This window comes from Eptatretus burgeri, chromosome 1 (genome assembly GCF_056783735.1).
Source record: "Eptatretus burgeri isolate ZD-2024b chromosome 1, Ebu_testis_v1, whole genome shotgun sequence".
Taxonomy (NCBI): Eukaryota; Metazoa; Chordata; class Myxini; order Myxiniformes; family Myxinidae; genus Eptatretus; species Eptatretus burgeri.
The window spans coordinates 17,427,703-17,445,037 of NC_140961.1; the positions used below are offsets into that span (position 1 = coordinate 17,427,703).

Genomic DNA, 17,335 nt, shown 5'->3' on the forward strand with positions numbered 1-17,335 from the left:
CACCAAGTTTTGTCCGAATCTGTCCATATTTTTTTGAGATCTCCTGTTCAAAGACAAACAGAGAAACGGGTGAAAACATAACCTCTGTCCACGTTTTGTGCTGAGGTTCCAGACAACCCAAAAGAACTCCCCCCCACCCCCACCGAGGACCCAAAACACCCAAACGACCCCAAGAATACAAACGACCCGATGGATCCTAATAACGACCCTAAAAGACCCAAAAGACTGAAAATATCCAAAATACAATGAAGACCCAAAAATTCCCCAAAGATCCAAAAGACCAAGAAGACACAAAATACCCCGAATACCCACAAGAAACAAAAGACCCCGAGGACCCAAAAGACCCAGAGGATGCAAAAGACCTCGAGGACCCAAAAGACCCAGGGGATCCAAATGACCTGAGGACACAAAATACCAAGAGGCCCCAAAACAACGAGAGGACACAAAAGACTCTGAAGACCCAAATGACCCAGGGGTATCCAAAAGACCCAGAGGACTTAAAAGACCATGAGAACCCAAAATATCTGGAGGACCCAACAGGACTGTCTGGGACCCATGGAAAGTCTGCATAATATAAAATGTGAGTTCAGCTCCCCAACCCCTACCCACCCACCACACACACACACACACACACACACACACACACACACACACACACACACACACACACACACACACACACACACACACACACACACACACACACACACACACACACACACACACACACACACACACAATCTCAAGTCTTCATCCACCCCCCCAACTCCATCCTCTCTCTGCCCCCCAACCCCGTTACCACCACACCCAAACTCTGTGCTTCACTCCCCCTCTCTTCAAATTCTCAAACTCCCTCTCAACCCAATGTCCTCAAACCCCCCCCTCTTAAAACCCTCTAACCCCTCGATCCCAACTCTGTCCCCTCACTGCCCTCGCTCTCGTACAAGCCAACTCTGTCATCCCTCACCCTTTTTTCTTCAAGTCCTCAACTACCTCAAACCCCACTTCCAACCCTAAGTTCTCACCTCCACCCCCCACCCTTCCCAACATCTCAATCTCTCTTCCAACGCCATGCGCCCCCACCACCAACTCCCATTTTCTTCCTGTTCTTAAAAACTTTACACAAATATACACAGGGAACTTTGGTACATGAGAAGGCCATTCAGCCCATCATGCCTGCATTGTTCCTGTCCCTGTTTGTTAAGAACAATGCTAAAAGTAAATAAAGATGGAACGTCGAATTCACTATCACTTCCCCCTTTCTTCCCTTATCCTGACTATAATTCACGGACTGGTTTGGGTGTGTTTGTCACGCTATTCCTCCAGTTGTGGGCCGATTCCATCCAGTCTTGCTGCATAGGATCAGTATGACTCCAATTAGTGTACAGGGCTGTTTTTATCTTTGACGGTAGTCTTGGGAGGGATGCAAATTCTCTATGTAAATGTGCATCATGTAGTGCAGCCTCCATATGGGGGAGGATATTACAAGTCTCCACCATTTCCAGTACAGTATTCCTGTTCCCACATTTTCCAGTACAGCAAGGTGTTTTGAATTATAAGCAGTTGGTATGTTTTTGCTTCATGCACATAACTTCATGCATTTTTATTTTTCATAAAGAGAGCTGTTAGTTGCCTATACACCACCCAAATAAAGGTATGCGTCAGAAGAACGTGTTACATTCTTGGAACAAGATTGCCCATAGGGCGGGCGGATACTCTGCTTGTATTATGCAAGGAAACCTAATAATACAACAAAATCATATAATGACAAAAGGAGGCCATCATGCCTGTGCTGTTTCCACACTCCTTTAACATATCTATTAGTTTATTAGCTCACCTGGAACATAGTTCAGGTGAGTTTACGGAATCGCACATTGTCAGCTCATCTGTAAACACTTGCAACTTTCTCAGAAACTACTGATGGGATTGTGACTAAACTTGGCTAAATTATATTTGGTGTGGTAGAACTGAAGTTTGTGCATGGCATCCTCCCCCTCCACCTATAAGTAGGTCAGCATAAGGTTTAAAGGTCCTAAAAGTACTTGAATTTTGATCTAATTTGGCCGCCATTTTGGATTACAGGAAAACTTTTAACGATGTTGTTCTCTCAAACTGCTTCACCAGTCAATGCAAAACTTTAAATGTGTGATCAATTTCTCATGCGAATCATCATTTGTTAACAATGGCATCATCAGTCACATGGTATGGCAGCCATATTAGATTATAAGAAAACATTTCAAAATCAACTTCTCTGAAACTGCTTCACTGATTTATGCGAACGTTTACATATGTGATCAACTACATGAAGGAAATATAATTTGACAACAATGACAATCAATTAAATGTCAGTGACGTCATAATACAGAAAGTGGGCAATATCTCAAAAAAAAAAAGAGATGAATTTTCGACACCTTGAAGTTGCACCTTGTCAAATTGTGTAATTTTGACACAACAGGAAGTGACATCATCAAATAGGAAGTGGGAAATATCTCAAAAACTAACACAGACAGCATGGAGTTGCACTACTGTGAACATCGTGTCAATACTGTCTGACATAAAATGTGTTTTATAAATCCAACTCTTATTTTACCCTTAAATTTAATATCGACACCTTTGTTATAACTAACTTTTGAAATACATCCCATTTAACCTCGAATGAAGGCATTTTTGCTGGGTAGCAGCCCAAATTGGCCAGCTCTTTTCAAGAGACAGTGAAATTTTGAACTTCCACAACCTAAATACAGAAGGGACAGCTGCCTTTAAAGTCACCATTGGCAGCATGGCATGCTCCGATATGCATCGACCTCAGAGGTACGACATCTGGAAAGCTGTTTTTAGTCAAATTTGGCAAAAAAGGGGGCACAATTCCTGGACCAGAAAGTTCAGTGGTGAACAGGTGACCAACTGTGCTGTTCTGACATTTCATAACATACTGATAAACAAGATCACTCCCAATTATTACTATGGTCCAAGTATGCCTCAAAATTCCTCATACAACAAATGAGTGATCACAGTGATTCTATTTATTGTGGGCTTTCCCAACATTGATATGTCACAGTCATGTGAACCAATTAGAGCAGAGATAAAATGTCAAATTGATTATTGCTAGTTTGACATCAAACCACAATGAATTGCCAGCAGCAGCTCAAACAATACCTGGGCGAATGGGATATGCATCCACCTGGAAAGGACGATTGCACCTCCACAAATTTACAAATGCTTTCGTCTCCCTCCATTCATACCCTCTACAATATCAATGATTCTTATGGTACTGATATGAGGTGGGAAGGGGTAGGGGAGGGGGAAAGGTGGGGGTAAAAAGAGGATCGGAAGGAAACATGAGGCTGTTAAAAAAAAATTAAAAAATGGCAGTCTCACGCAGTGAAGCAAAGGAAGGGCTGATGAGGGCTATTTGTACTCAGTATCACTTTGTCCTTTGACATTTTGACCCACTTATCAATTATACTTCTCCATATTCTCAAAATAAAAGTAAGTTGAAAATTTATCGACAAAAGCTCAAATGGTAAAAACGTAAAAACAGACACAGACACAGACACAGACACAATTGTAAAACTCCATGTCCCGTGACGTGGAATACGAGCGAACAAATAACCTGAGAATTAAATTATAAGAAGGAAACAAACTTGATATACAAATACTCTGGGGATTCTCAAGCATCTAGAAATCCAGAAATTTATGCAAAACACCGTCCGTCCATCCAAAGGGTGATCTATACGTGTGTTGCGTTCTGTACCCTCATCAACATGACAGCGGGAGGTCATTTCCAGGGCGTCCATCCTCGGTGTAGGGAGATTTAAAGCGACTGCCATTCCGAGCAGCAGAAACACTCCTTGGGTATTACTCATCATATCGTGATGGAATAAAGACAGACGATAAAGGACGAGCAATTGTGCCGCCCGACAAGACAAAATGAGAACCAAGACAGCGTAATGGCACACAATGGCCTATTCAGGTTCCATGGAATCATTTAATGACGACAGGAAAGCGCGAATGGACAAAGTAGCTGGCTTAACAACTCATTCTTAGAAATGGTGTACTCTACGATGCAACATGATGCCTGCGGAAAAAACAACAGTGTGTATTGGGATGCCGTTCAGTAAGAAATACAACCTATGGGAGGAGGCATCTCACGTGGAGGTGAGCGAGTGCGCCACCTTTGATCAACCCTGCCAATCTTCATGGCATGCCGATACAGAAGAATGTTCTTGTTCACATTATATGACGATGTGACAGACTTTTTACAAGCATATTATAAGTATATCCACAAGGGGCATTTCTTCTGAGATTAATATCCGTAACAAAGTGTTGTCTCTGTCTTATACCGCCTCATTTGTGGTCCTGCACCATCTGCTCTTTCCGTGCTTTGTCCCCCAACAGGTTTTTAAACGGTGTACGTGGTCCACCACCAACCCCCTTCTGATGAAACTTCCAAAATCCAGAATCACTGCTCACCTCCACTCATTCCTTCCTCTTTTTCCCCACCTATGGAATCAAGTGTTGGCCTGCTGTTGGCTTAATGGTTTGGGTGGTGGGCTTTGGATCCTAGGGTCCTGAGTTCAAATCCCACTCAGATGTTGAATTGATACCAGGTGGGGTTAACTCGGCCTGTCATCCTTCCGAGGTCGGCAAAATTAGTGCCAGCTTGCTGGTATACTGTGTCGGAGTGGTGACCCGTCCAGGATTGTGCCCAATAACCAAGGAGACTGTTTAAGCAGCACCAACGTTCTGCACAGAGTATGGTCCCAATCTGTTCCTGCAATGGAACCAACTTCCACATTCTCTTCAATCTTATTCTTCCTTCCAGGTCTTCAAGACAGTTGTTTGCCACCATCTCAGATCATGCCCAGTCGAAAACCATTTTCTTTTCTACCCCCATTAACCTCCCTCATAACCCCACAAGCCTATCTCCTTCCAAATTTCAGTTTTTCCTTCATGGATGATTCCTTCTTTATCCATCTTGTCCACCCCGTGCATCCTCCCCACTTCCCTTGTTTGTCCAAGTCTATCCCCATTTTGATTTTGTCCTCCAACCTCGCTGTTGGTGTCTCCCCCCCCACCCCCCACTGTTCATTTTGTTCTGTTGCATCCTGATCCGTTCAGTGGTCTCGCTCTTTCACGAGCCGAGACTGCATACAAATAAATAAATAAAATAATTTTAAAAAGCGTTGGCAAAATTTTTAAACTGTCTTGTCCTAATAAAAATTGGTTACCATTAGTGGGCAAAAGACACTTTGGCAGTCAACATGCTAGGTGGAGCACTTCTCTGCAAGGAGTTGTGGACAACTTTCCACAAAATTGAGCTCCACCATCCTCTGCACCTTTTGGCCAACAACATGCATGTTGTCGTGGAATACAATCCATGCAAGTTTTCCATGACACACCAACCTACATACATGACATGGTGCAAGATGGCATACATATATTGGACAACTTTGTCCCCACGTGCCAATTAACCTGAACTTCATACAACGATACAGGTAAATGGGTTCAACAGCATATACACACCCCTAGCTCCTTGTGTTGATATTAGATTTGTGCAAGATATTCAAAAGAAGGTTCTGTTATGTTTGTGGAACAAAAAAACCCCAGAAAGCCTGGTGCTAGCCTCATGGTTAGCGTGGCTGGCTTGCGATCTTAGCGTCCTGAGTTTGAGTCCTGTTGGCTGCTGAATTAACACCAGGTGGGGTTGACTCAGCCTATCATCCTTCCAGGGTAAGCGACATGAGCATCACTCTACTGGTATAGGGGCACTGCATCAGCGGCATAGTCGTGCCCCAACAAAATGATAGCTACCTGGCAGCCAAGCTGTCATACACAAGAAGAAGCAGCATCACCAGAATACGAAAATTAATTAATTTTGCATGTCACCTTTGGCTGCTGGTTGCATTATTGCTGAGAACATGGCTGTACCAGTGATGCAGTGCCCCTGTAAGTTAGAAAAAAAACCATGGAATTTCCTCAGGGTGTTGGCAATAATTCACAGACTCTTAATGAAGGACCTTTAATGGATCCTTAACGTCCACCAACAATGCTGGCAGACGGGACATCCATTTACCATCCATCAGAGAGACGGCACACACACACTGATGAATCACCCTGCCTGCGAAACACCGGGATGACAGCTTACAGCTTAGTCGGGATTCGAACCCAGGCTGGATAGCTGAGTCGACAGCCGAGTTGAATGCATGTGCATACTGCTAGGCCATCTTGCCAGCCCAATATGAAATTGTCAAACCTTTTGTAAAATGCACGTTCTCTATTTTGGTGACAAGTTAAAAAACAAAAGAAGACATTTTGAGATATCGTGCCAATTTGACCACATCTCTCAATGGTGAAGAATCACCAGAAATAAAACAACTAAAAAAATTGCATCTGGATCCGGATCTTCACCAAAATCTAATCAATTCATCCTTGTCACACTCCCAACCAGTCCACCAAATTTTGTCCGAATGCGTAAATAATTTTTTTGTGATATCCTGCTCACAGACAGACAAACAGACAGACAACAGGGGTGAAAACATAATCTCCGTCCACCTTTGGTGGCGGAGGTAATAAAACAAACAAATAAATGATCTGATGAGAAACTATCACTTGGTAATTTCACTGACAGTCACTCAGCACATTACCCCATCGTCCTCTGCCCCCCTCCGCCTCATTCCCCCGCAAAAGCAATTTCTAGGCAAGTGTTAATGGTGTCAAAAGCTAATGGCACCAAAAGTACCCTTATGATTTTTCCATTAGCGAGTTTTCAGAATAACTTGCAACAAACATCTCAGAGAGAATTTGCTCCGATTTGCCGATGGACGCAAAGGATGTCGTTTGCTCAGTCACCGGACAGTTCCCTTAGCACCATCGCATCAAGACGGAGCGATGTAAATGTTCGCTGTGTTGGTTTTCCAATGACCAGTGACGAGAACAACAGATACACGAGATCATTATAACCCCCCCCCCTCCCTCGTCTATCCATTCTCTTGGCAGATGATATCAAAAGACGTACACTTGGGCAAACGATGGGGAATACACCCATATTGCTTGGTCCCGGGGTCACGTGCTGAGTCTGTTTGGCCTCAGCTTAAATCAGAAGCAAAATGGAAATGTCAGGTCCAAGCTGTACCACTGCATTCCATGCCATTATCTATTTATCGATGAATGGGCCAAGGCGGTGAACCCCTGCCAAATCACAGAGATGCGCACATTTCGTTCCGAGGTCCGCGGCACAACACCCGGCGATTGCCAAGATGGTTCAAGCGGGAGGGAGATGAAGACTTCTGAGGATGTGAGGAGAAAAACAAACACGATCTGGGAATCCAAAGCTTTGGTCTTGGGTTTAAAGAACAACCTGTTTCCGGCAAAAAATAGATTTTTTTTTTTTTTGCATCAGTCACAAGGGATCTTCGTATGGAGGAACAACCGAGTGAATGCACCTGGCAAGTGGATGGCAGAGTAAATGATTGCTTGAGGGAAGAGAAGGGACCCTTGGAGAAAGGAGAATGAAAGAAAAAGGAGGATTAAAAAACAAAATAGGAAGACGAGGTAACTGATAAAAGCGAGGAAAGTAGGAGCTGGAAGAGATGATTTAATGAGAAAATTACATCACGGAAGACGAGACAAAGGTTGCAGACACCTGCTAGGTATCATCACATGAGCATTTTTTGTTTTTTTCCTTCCGATTCACGATGACCCTCTGTTCAAAAATCCATGACCCACGGTGTGATCGAGTCTTTGTGCTTCGCTCCTCCACTGACTTTAAAACGACGAAAGAGTGCGACCTGGAAAAGAGAAAGCGTTTTCAGGCAAAACGGCAGTAGAGGGATATTAAAGCAACCTCGAACGGAGTTCTTATCAAGAACATCCATTTCTCTTCCTCCCACACCCCCTCTACCTCTGTGGACGTCTCGCCTTCCCGGTCAGGCATGCCACTTGGCTTCAGGCCACGGCGTGTGGCTCGGCACACGCCGCTGTTTTGGGTTTAACATAGATACGGCCTGCATTAGGAGGACGCGGGCATGGAGGCCCGATCACCGCTTGCCACCTGCTGCTGTGGCTTTTCTCATGCAAACAGGAGAGGACGGACAAACCAGAACAAAGCAGCAATCCCGGGCACGCGATCAGAATGTAAAGTAATGGCACGCAGGCATGTAGCAATGGCGGCCCGACCACATCTGCACCATGTCCCGTCCTGGAACGTGTCGAACTGTACGCATCGCGTGGAATCGTGGCCAGTCGGCCAAATCGTTACGCCCGCTAAAGAACCGCAAAATTTATTGAATAAGCGGATCCGAGCAGAGGATCCAATGCCCCGAACGACGAGACTATTTTTGGAGGAATTCCATTTGGTTTTAACCCGCCTTCTCTCCCTGGCAACAATCCTTGAAATTAGAATTGTGACGTCACGTAGATGTCGTGGGAGTAAAAAAAAAAAACTAAATAATTAATAAAACCCCATTAAAAGTCTCCGAGGTCCAAAAAGAGACCATTTCTTAATGACGTGACGAGAACAAAGTCTCCGGAGCTTCGGTCCTCCATCACTTGGGTGTCAAGCAAAATTATAGGATGGATAGCAGAGTTCCTCTCAATCCGCCATAAATCACCCTGCGGCGAGAAGCCCTCGAGTGTGCGCGGGTGCTGTTAGTCTATGTCGGTCGTAAAAATTGAAATTAGCTCGGCAGTTAAAAGATAGCTCTCCAATTAGAAGTTAGCTGTGTGGGCTCTGCCTTTTGCGCTTTGGACCGTCTTCAGGAATGCAAAACCGCTTTCAGATATATCGACTCACGAGGCGGAAACAATCCAATTGTTTAAATTTTTGACCATTTCTTGTTTTTATTTAATGTCGTGCCAGATCAGTGCCACGATCCAGACGTGATGATAACAGCCACAAACTTGCACCGGTACAAACATGACGGTGGCTTTAAGGAAGGGATACCATATGATAAGAGGCAGATAGAACATTTTGAAATGCAATAGAAAGGGAGAGGATGGATTGCCAGGGATCTTCAAAACTGTTCAGAGTTTAATCAGTAGCACCAGAGCTGCATAGAGGTAACTGGCAGTGTCTGGACATTGCACAGTGGTAACTGGAAATCGATGGACACTGCACACTGGTAACATGATATCTTTGGACAGTGCATGGTGGTAACTACATGTCTACAGACACTGCACGGTGGTAATTGGATATCTATGGACACTGCACAGTGGTAACTGGATGCTTATGGATACAGTGGTAACAGAATATGGTAACAACACAGTGGTAACAGAATATCTATGGACACTGCACAGTCGTAACTGGATATCTATGGACACTGCACAGTGGGAACTGGATATCTATGGACACTGCACAGTGGGAACTATATAACTAAGTGTTTGGACACTGCTCATTGTTCACTCGATATCGATGGACAGTGCATGGTGGTAACTGGATGTCGATGGATACTGCACAGTGGCAACTGGATGTCTACAGACACTGCACAGTAGTGACTGTATGTCTATGGACACTACACAGTGGTAAAGCCTAAGTCACATTTGCTCTACGGCGAGGATACGGCGGTCATACGCCCTCTGAATTGACTGAAATGTGCGGCGGCCGCAGAGTTTCTGCGGTGGTCCTACGCCGTTTGGCTATCTTTTACAGGCCGTAGGGGTCGCCATGGAATTACAGCGCGGAGTTATAACTTTTTTTCATTTCTACGATCGCCGTAGCAATTCGACAAGCCGAAACAAAAGAACTGGTAAAAAAAATAAAAAAGAACCCATTCGTTACCGTCCGTCTGGCCGCACGTTCGCCTTAGGGCCCCCCTGCGGTCCCCCTGCGGACGCCTTGCGGTCACCTTGCATCTGCCTTGAAAATTCTATGGCCACCGCAGGAACGCCCGAAGGTCACCGTGCGACATCAAATCAAAGACCATACGGCAACCCCACGTTTTCGGTGTCCACAATTTATAAATACGCCGTGCGGCTCCCCGAAAAATAAAAACATATGTGACTGCTACATTGTGTGACCGTGGAAATACTGTGGCCGCCCTATATTTGCTAGTGGCCGTAGATTTTGTAGACCCCACGGCCACCGTGGTAAATGTGACTTAGGCCTATGCAGCAATGTTTGGACACTGCGCAGTGGTAACTGGATGTCTATGGACACTGCACAGTGGTAAATGGATGTCTACGGACACTGCACAGTGGTAAATGGATGTCTACGGACACTGCACAGTGGTAACTGGATGTCTACGGACACTGCACAGTGGTAACTGGATGTCTACGGACACTGCACAGTGGTAAATGGATGTCTACGGACACTGCACAGTGGTAAATGGATGTCTACGGACACTGCACAGTGGTAAATGGATGTCTACGGACACTGCACAGTGGTAACTGGATGTCTACGGACACTGCACAGTGGTAACTGGATGTCTACGGACACTGCACAGTGGTAACTGGATGTCTACGGACACTGTGCAGTGGTAACTGGATGTCTATGGACACTGTGCAGTGGTAACTGGATGTGTAGGGACACTGTACAGTGGTAACTGGATGTGTAGGGACACTGAACAGTGGTAACTGGATGTGTAGGGACACTGTACAGTGGTAACTGGATGTCTATGGACATGGCAAAGCGATAACTGGAAGTCTATTGACACTGCACAGTGGTAACTGGATGCCTGCAGACACTGCACAGTGGTAACTGGACGTCTATGGACACCGCACAGTGGTAACTGGATGTCTGCAGACACTGTACAGTGGTAACTGGATGTCTATGGACACTGCACAGTGGTAACTGGACGTCTATGGACACCGCACAGTGGTAACTGGATGTCTACAGACACTGTACAGTGGTAACTGGATGTCTGTGGACACTGCATAGTGATAACTGGATGTCTGTGGACAAGGCACAGTGGTAACTGGATGTCTGCGGACACTGCACATTGATAACTGGATGTCTGCGGACACTGCACAGTGATCACTGGATGTCTATGGACATGGCACAGTGGTAACTGGATGTCTGCGGACACTGCACAGTGATCACTGGATGTCTATGCACATGGCACAGTGATAACTGGATGTCTGCGGACACTGCACAGTGATCACTGGATGTCTATGGACATGGCACAGTCGTAACTGGTTGTCTGCGGACACTGCACAGTGATCACTGGATGTCTATGGACATGGCACAGTGATAACTGGATGTCTGCGGACACCGCACAGTGGTAACTGGACGTCTGCGGACACCACACAGTGGTAACTGTACGTCTGCGGACACCGCACAGTGGTAACTGGATGTCTGCGGACACTGTACAGTGGTAACTGGATGTCTGCGGACACTGCATAGTGATAACTGGATGTCTGCGGACACTGCATAGTGATCACTAGATGTCTATGGACATGGCACAGTGGTCACTGGAATTCTGCGGACACTGCACAGTGATAACTGGATGTCTGCAGACACTGCACAGTGATAACTGGATGTTATGGACACTGCACAGTGGTAACTGGATGTCTGCGGACACTGCACAGTGGTAACTGGATGTCTGCGGACACTGCACAGTGGTAACTGGATGTCTGCAGACACTGCACAGTGGTAAATGGATGTCTGCAGACACTGCACAGTGGTAACTGGATGTTTATAGACATTGCATAGTGGTAACTGGATGTCTTTCGACACTGCGCAGTGGTAACTGGATGTTTATAGACACTGCATAGTGGTAACTGGATGTTTATTGATGCTGCACAGTGGTAACTGGATTGTCTATGGACACTGCACAGTGGTAACTGGATCTATATGGACACTGTACAGTGGTAGCTGGATCTATATGGACACTGTACAGTGGTAACTGGATGTTTATAGACACTGCATAGTGGTAACTGGATGTTTATAGACACTGCATAGTGGTAACTGGATGTTTATAGACACTGCATAGTGGTAACTGGATGTCTATGGACACTGCACAGTGATAACTGGATGTCTGCGGACACTGCACAGTGATAACTGGATGTCTGCGGACACTGCGTAGTGGTCACTGGATGTCTATGGACATTGCACAGTGGTAACCAGCAGTGGTTGGACACTGCACAGTGGGTGGTTGGAAACTGCACATTGGTGGCTTGCAATGTTTTGACACTGCACAGTGGTGGCCAGCAGTGTTTGGACACTGTACAGTGGTGGCTAGCAGTGTTTGGACACTGCACAGTGGTAACCAGCAGTGTTGGAATGCTGCACAGTGGTAACCAGCAGTGTTGGAATGCTGCACTGTGACTGATAACCAGCAGTGTATGGACACTGCACAGTGGTAACTAGCAGTGCTGGGATGCTGCACCGTTGTTGCCAGCAGTGTTTGGACATTGCACATTGGTGACTAGCAGTATTTGGACACTGCACAGTGGTAACTAGCATTGTCTGAACACTGTGCAATAGTAACCAGCAATGTTTGGATTCTTCACAGTGGTAACTGTATATCCATGGACCAGTATATGGAAGTTAAGCCAGAGGACCCATCTGCCAGCATTTTTTGTTGGTGGTTGTTAAAAATCCCATGATGTTTTTCCTGAAGAGTAGGCCAGTTATCGTTGCCACCTTAAACAGTGGATTATCCTGCAACAGCGTGGTGACCCATCCAGGATTTTTTCTGGCATGGTGGTCGTATGGCAGCTTAGCTGCCGAGGTAGCTATCAATTCTTGAAGCGCGACTGTGTCGCTGATGCAGTGCCCCTCTACCAGTAGAAACACTGGAACTGGTACTCATTTCGCCAACCTCGGAAGGATGACAGGCTGAGTCAACCCCCTGGTGTATTCATTCAGCGGCCGACGGGGCTTGAACTCAGGACCCAAGGATTCCAAGCCGCCACCCTAACCACTGAGCCAACACCAGGCTGTTTTCTGGCATCGAAACGTGTTTCTCGATTAGTCATAAACTCCCCAAATCTGTCATGAATATGGGAAAATAATATTAATGGCATTCATAATAATAATGATAATAATAATAATAATATGCACAACAATAAGAATAATTATTATTCAAAGCAGATGCTGTTTCTGTTTTACCAAGACTAAAAAAGATCACAAATGAACTAAGATGTTCAAGAATAAGCACGGACATCCTTGTACGGAGGCAAAGGACACGCCGCTCGTGATTTGAATACACCCATCGCAGGAATGCAGCTCCATGCATTAACAAACGACTAACGAGGAACAAAAGGTCACCCTTCGTGCCTTTCACCCGTGATTGTCCACATGGCGAGTAAACAGCTCAAAAGGATGTACAAATGCCTTTGATCGGACAGTCGTCTTGCAAAAACGAAGCCAATACAATTTCATATTTCACACTAAAGAGTCCACAGATCCATTGTATTAATAACAAATCAGAAAGAATTTTTTAAAAAAACAAGAATGAAAAAAACATGAAGGGATAGAATTCCCCAAAAACAACTAAACAAGGTAGGAAGGAATGAAAAGAATGACAAGACAGAAATGACACCATTATACGACACCACAATCCTTTTGCAGATTGCCATCGCGACATCTTTTCACATTTTCCGTCTCAATCGCACAATGGATAAAATAAAATACCGAATTACACCAACCCACACTACACATAGACAACGACTTCTAAACACAGATATCGTCATGCAATTGTTACTGTTGCCACCTATAACAAAAATATCAAAAGATGTCGCACTTGCACAGAGGTAACTGGAAGTAGAATTCTGGTGTCATTCCGACCTTTTCATTCCTTCCTTCCTTGTTAATTGCCGGAATCCTTCGGATTTCGGCAATTATGTTGGTCGGTTGCGTTTGTGTCATTCTGTGCGTCTGTCTGTCTGTTTGTTTGTGTGTTTGTTTACTCTGTAGCAGCCACACCGTTTCAACGATCATAACCAAACTGGGTACAGACGTCGGCCATGGTCCAACTTAGACGCTTGTCGTTTTTGGTGAATCGAGGTCAAAGGTCAAGGTCAAGGTCAAGGTCACCGAAAATCCGAAATTGTTATTTTCGCAATAACGTCCGCTAAAATGGTCGTATCGGCTTCAAACCAAATCCAAAATGTGCATCTTCCAATACTGCATCCAACCATATGTCTCATTGGGGTGTCCCACCAACACCCTTCTTAGCGGTCGGGGGTCGAATGTCAGGGGGGGGTCGGGTCAAAACTTTCAAATTGCGATAAAAACGTCATTTCAAGTCCGATTGACTTCCAAGTTATGATCATGACCAAACTAAGTGCGATAACTCATTAAACAGTAGCACTATCGACTTGTAAGAACCAAACCGATTTCCAGGTTTTTGTTTTTTCAGAGCTCATGGAGATATGACAAAGTTATTCCGGCAATTCCTTGCTCAACGAGCAATTTCATTTGGTTGTTACCCGTCCACACAAAGCGAAAAACTTGGTTTAGCACAATTGGTTAAATTTGTCTCTCCGTCTGTCCGTCCACAAACATCAGTTTATGATCAAGGAACAACTTTATTTAAATTGAATGCTACATTTTGAACACGAATCGGTACACGATTCGGAAAACGAACCTGTAGTTTAACAGTACTTTGTCTCGGAATTTGTTCCGATTGCACGTCTGCAGAATGAGATAATCTTTTTAGTCTATCTGCCTGTCTGGCAGTCAAACACAATTTAAAATCATTCCAAACAGGAAACTTACTATTTTAAGGACGTTATAAAGGACACAAACAACAAGCACGAATAACTAATGTAACGTGTTGGAGATTACAGGAAAACGTTTTTCTGGAGGTGTTAGGGTCAGTAAAGTATATCTATAAAAAAAGAACAATAAGCAAACAGGGTGGTGTAACAGGCAAGGCACCGATGGTGGTAAATTACGGAATATTTTTGAATGCAACCTTCAACAACCTTTATTTTATTGAAATTTCATTATATACTTGAACACTATGGAACACAAATCAACCTTCTTGTCACTTCCAAGAAGCTCCAGTTTAGCAGTACTTGGACATGCTAAATAAGATAGTGGATAAGACTGCTGCAGTAGCACTAAACTTCTGGAATTTTTTTTAACGCTCTGAAACAATTATTTTATTAAAATTGAAGTATGGGGTAACGTGTTCAATCAACTCTGTTTTTGGGGGGGATTCCATTTCTATATGTTTTTTAATTTAAAAAAAATAAGTTTTTTCCTGACCTGTTCATCTCTATATTGCTCGATCTGGATGCCAATGGCATCAGCAACCAGTGAATTATTTTGAGGGGTGTTTGCACGGGGAACGCCCCCCCCCCCGCCCCCGTAGAGTCACTATATACTGGGAGTCACACCAACTTGCAATCAGAAGCCATTTTGTATCCATCGAGCGTGGCGTACCAAACCTGTGCTCGTTGTGTGTGATATTGCAGAAACCGCAACAAAATGAAATGTAATATGTGAGGGACTGATGAGTGCCTGATTCGAGGTGTGTAGAGCGATTGAGTAGAAGAAACATGGGTCGCAACAGAATGCAGCAATTTGAAAGAATTGCAAGAAGGAAAAAAACAGAGGAGCTTGACAACATTGATCGTTTGTGTGCAAGGCAAGGTCCTTGGCTGCTTGGCAAAGGTGATAATAGGTGGTTTGCCATTGCCTTCCCAACAGTCAGTCAGGGCAGGAATTTGTAACTTTGCCAGGATACCGGTGATAGCTTGCTTACTCTTGGCGAAGGACACCATGGGAGCTTTAACATCCACCAACTAACGACAGCAGACAGAACACTCGGCTTAACGTCCATCCAAGGGATGGCATACACATTGATGAATCACTCTGTCTGTGAGTTTGTAGCTGGGTCAGGATTCGAACCCAGGTTAAACAGCAAAAATACGAGTGTGTGTACCTCTAAGCCATCCTGCCAGCCCCTTAAGAAGACATGGATAGGGAAAGTTTTTCTTTGCATTTGAACTGAAGAGGAAAGAAGAGATTTAAAAAGAACAAAGAAGGAATAAGAGACGCCTGAATTAAAATTGAGATGAGCCATAAGTGAAGGTAATTTTTTGTCCAACTCTTCATTTCTTTAAACATAAGTACTGTGCCATGAAGAATGTGCATGTGCATGTAATCGTTCGCATGTGCTGAAAAATGCATGTTCATGTAATCCTTCATTATTTTCTATTCCCATTAAATCTCTCATCTTCCATGGTTTTCCCATTTCCCACGTTAATACGCTTTGTGTCTCTCTTCTCAGTTTCTCCATTTTCTCTCACCCTTCTGATTCCTCGACTTTTTTCATGACAATATACTGTATTGTTACATGAGACTGAAGGTAAGTGGATCCTGAATCATTTTTTTTTTGAAATGTTCCACATCATTGACCAAGACATGTTGTGAACCGATGTTAACTCCAACACCTGCACCAATTTGAATAAATAAATAAACAGTTATGTCACAGTCGCAAACGTGACGTGTGCACTTGTAAGCAATTTTGCCAGGATGTTCTTGACGCAAGACATTTCAGCTTTTTATTTCTAATTAATTTGTAAAAATTTCTAAAAGTTCATTCCATTTTTAATTCAGGCTGCAATACAACAACATGTGACAAAAGTCGAGGGGTGTGAATACTTTCTGAAGGCACTGGACCTGCACAGGAACCACAACGAAGTCAGCTTCCATCTCAGACAAATAACTTCATTTTCCCAATTTTTTTTTTTTACTTCCGAAATCTGTAGGGAATTTCTACATTTTGAAACCTTCTCTGCTCGATTCAGAGAAATGGTGCATGCAATGGCACAGCATTTCGTCATTTTAAAAGGATGAGATATCGACTGTCATGTGCTCATTCAATGAACAATCAACGGAAACAAAATGGCGTCCATGATGCACACGCAAACCATCCCCCTCCCGCTGCCCTGTTGTCAGCATACAAAAAAAAAATGGAGGATACGGCAGAATCTTTCTTTACCCTCTCTCCTTTCTCTGCTCCTTCCCTTCTATTCTATCCCCATACTCCTATATCCTCCCAATCTTCTTCCCTTCTCTCCCAAACATCGATAACCCACTTACTTTCTCCTACCATCCTACCATCCTACATTCCCTTGTTTTCTTCAATTTACACCATACCTATATGTACACTATAAAGAGATGTTTTGGTGTACCCTGTGTATGTGTAATAAATAGATGCTTTATAAAGGGGTCACACAATCACGTCTATTTACATAAAGATGAGATGCTGCATGATTTGCTTCAACAATAATATGGCACACATACAGTATATGTAAAGGTGAATTGAGAATGCTCTTTTCAAGAACTGGCATGAGACCCTGTGAAACTCGATGAAAGCATCAGCTTATCGATGAAAGCATCAGGTTCTGGAACCTTTTCCTACATAAATTATGCGTT

At 44.1% G+C, this 17,335-nt stretch overlaps 1 protein-coding gene and 1 long non-coding RNA gene across 4 annotated transcripts in view; one reads left to right on the forward strand and one right to left on the reverse strand.

Moving 5' to 3' along the window:
• LOC147033946 (uncharacterized) overlaps positions 1-17,329 on the forward strand; it is a 100,137-nt gene extending 82,808 nt beyond the window's left edge. Inside the window, exons 2-3 of the long non-coding RNA XR_015056198.1 lie at positions 16,185-16,262; positions 16,514-17,329. This is a non-coding gene — a long non-coding RNA (uncharacterized LOC147033946). The remainder of the gene's footprint in view (positions 1-16,184; positions 16,263-16,513) is intronic.
• The window catches only part of LOC147033947 (uncharacterized), a 106,968-nt gene that overhangs the window by 51,853 nt on the left and 37,780 nt on the right, over positions 1-17,335 (reverse strand). The window contains exons 1-2 of one of the 3 annotated variants that reach the window (XR_015056182.1): positions 7,904-8,788; positions 7,001-7,790 (exon numbers count right to left, since the gene is read on the reverse strand). The exons of 1 other annotated variant lie outside the window; for it this stretch is intronic. Coding sequence is in view for 1 of the 2 variants with exons in the window: in XM_085873721.1 (XP_085729847.1) it covers positions 7,649-7,790 (142 nt within the window). In the remaining variant the exon portion in view is untranslated. Of the gene's footprint in view, positions 1-7,000; positions 7,791-7,903; positions 8,789-17,335 lie in introns of those variants that run through there. One more of the 3 variants, XM_085873721.1, reaches the window with a different exon arrangement.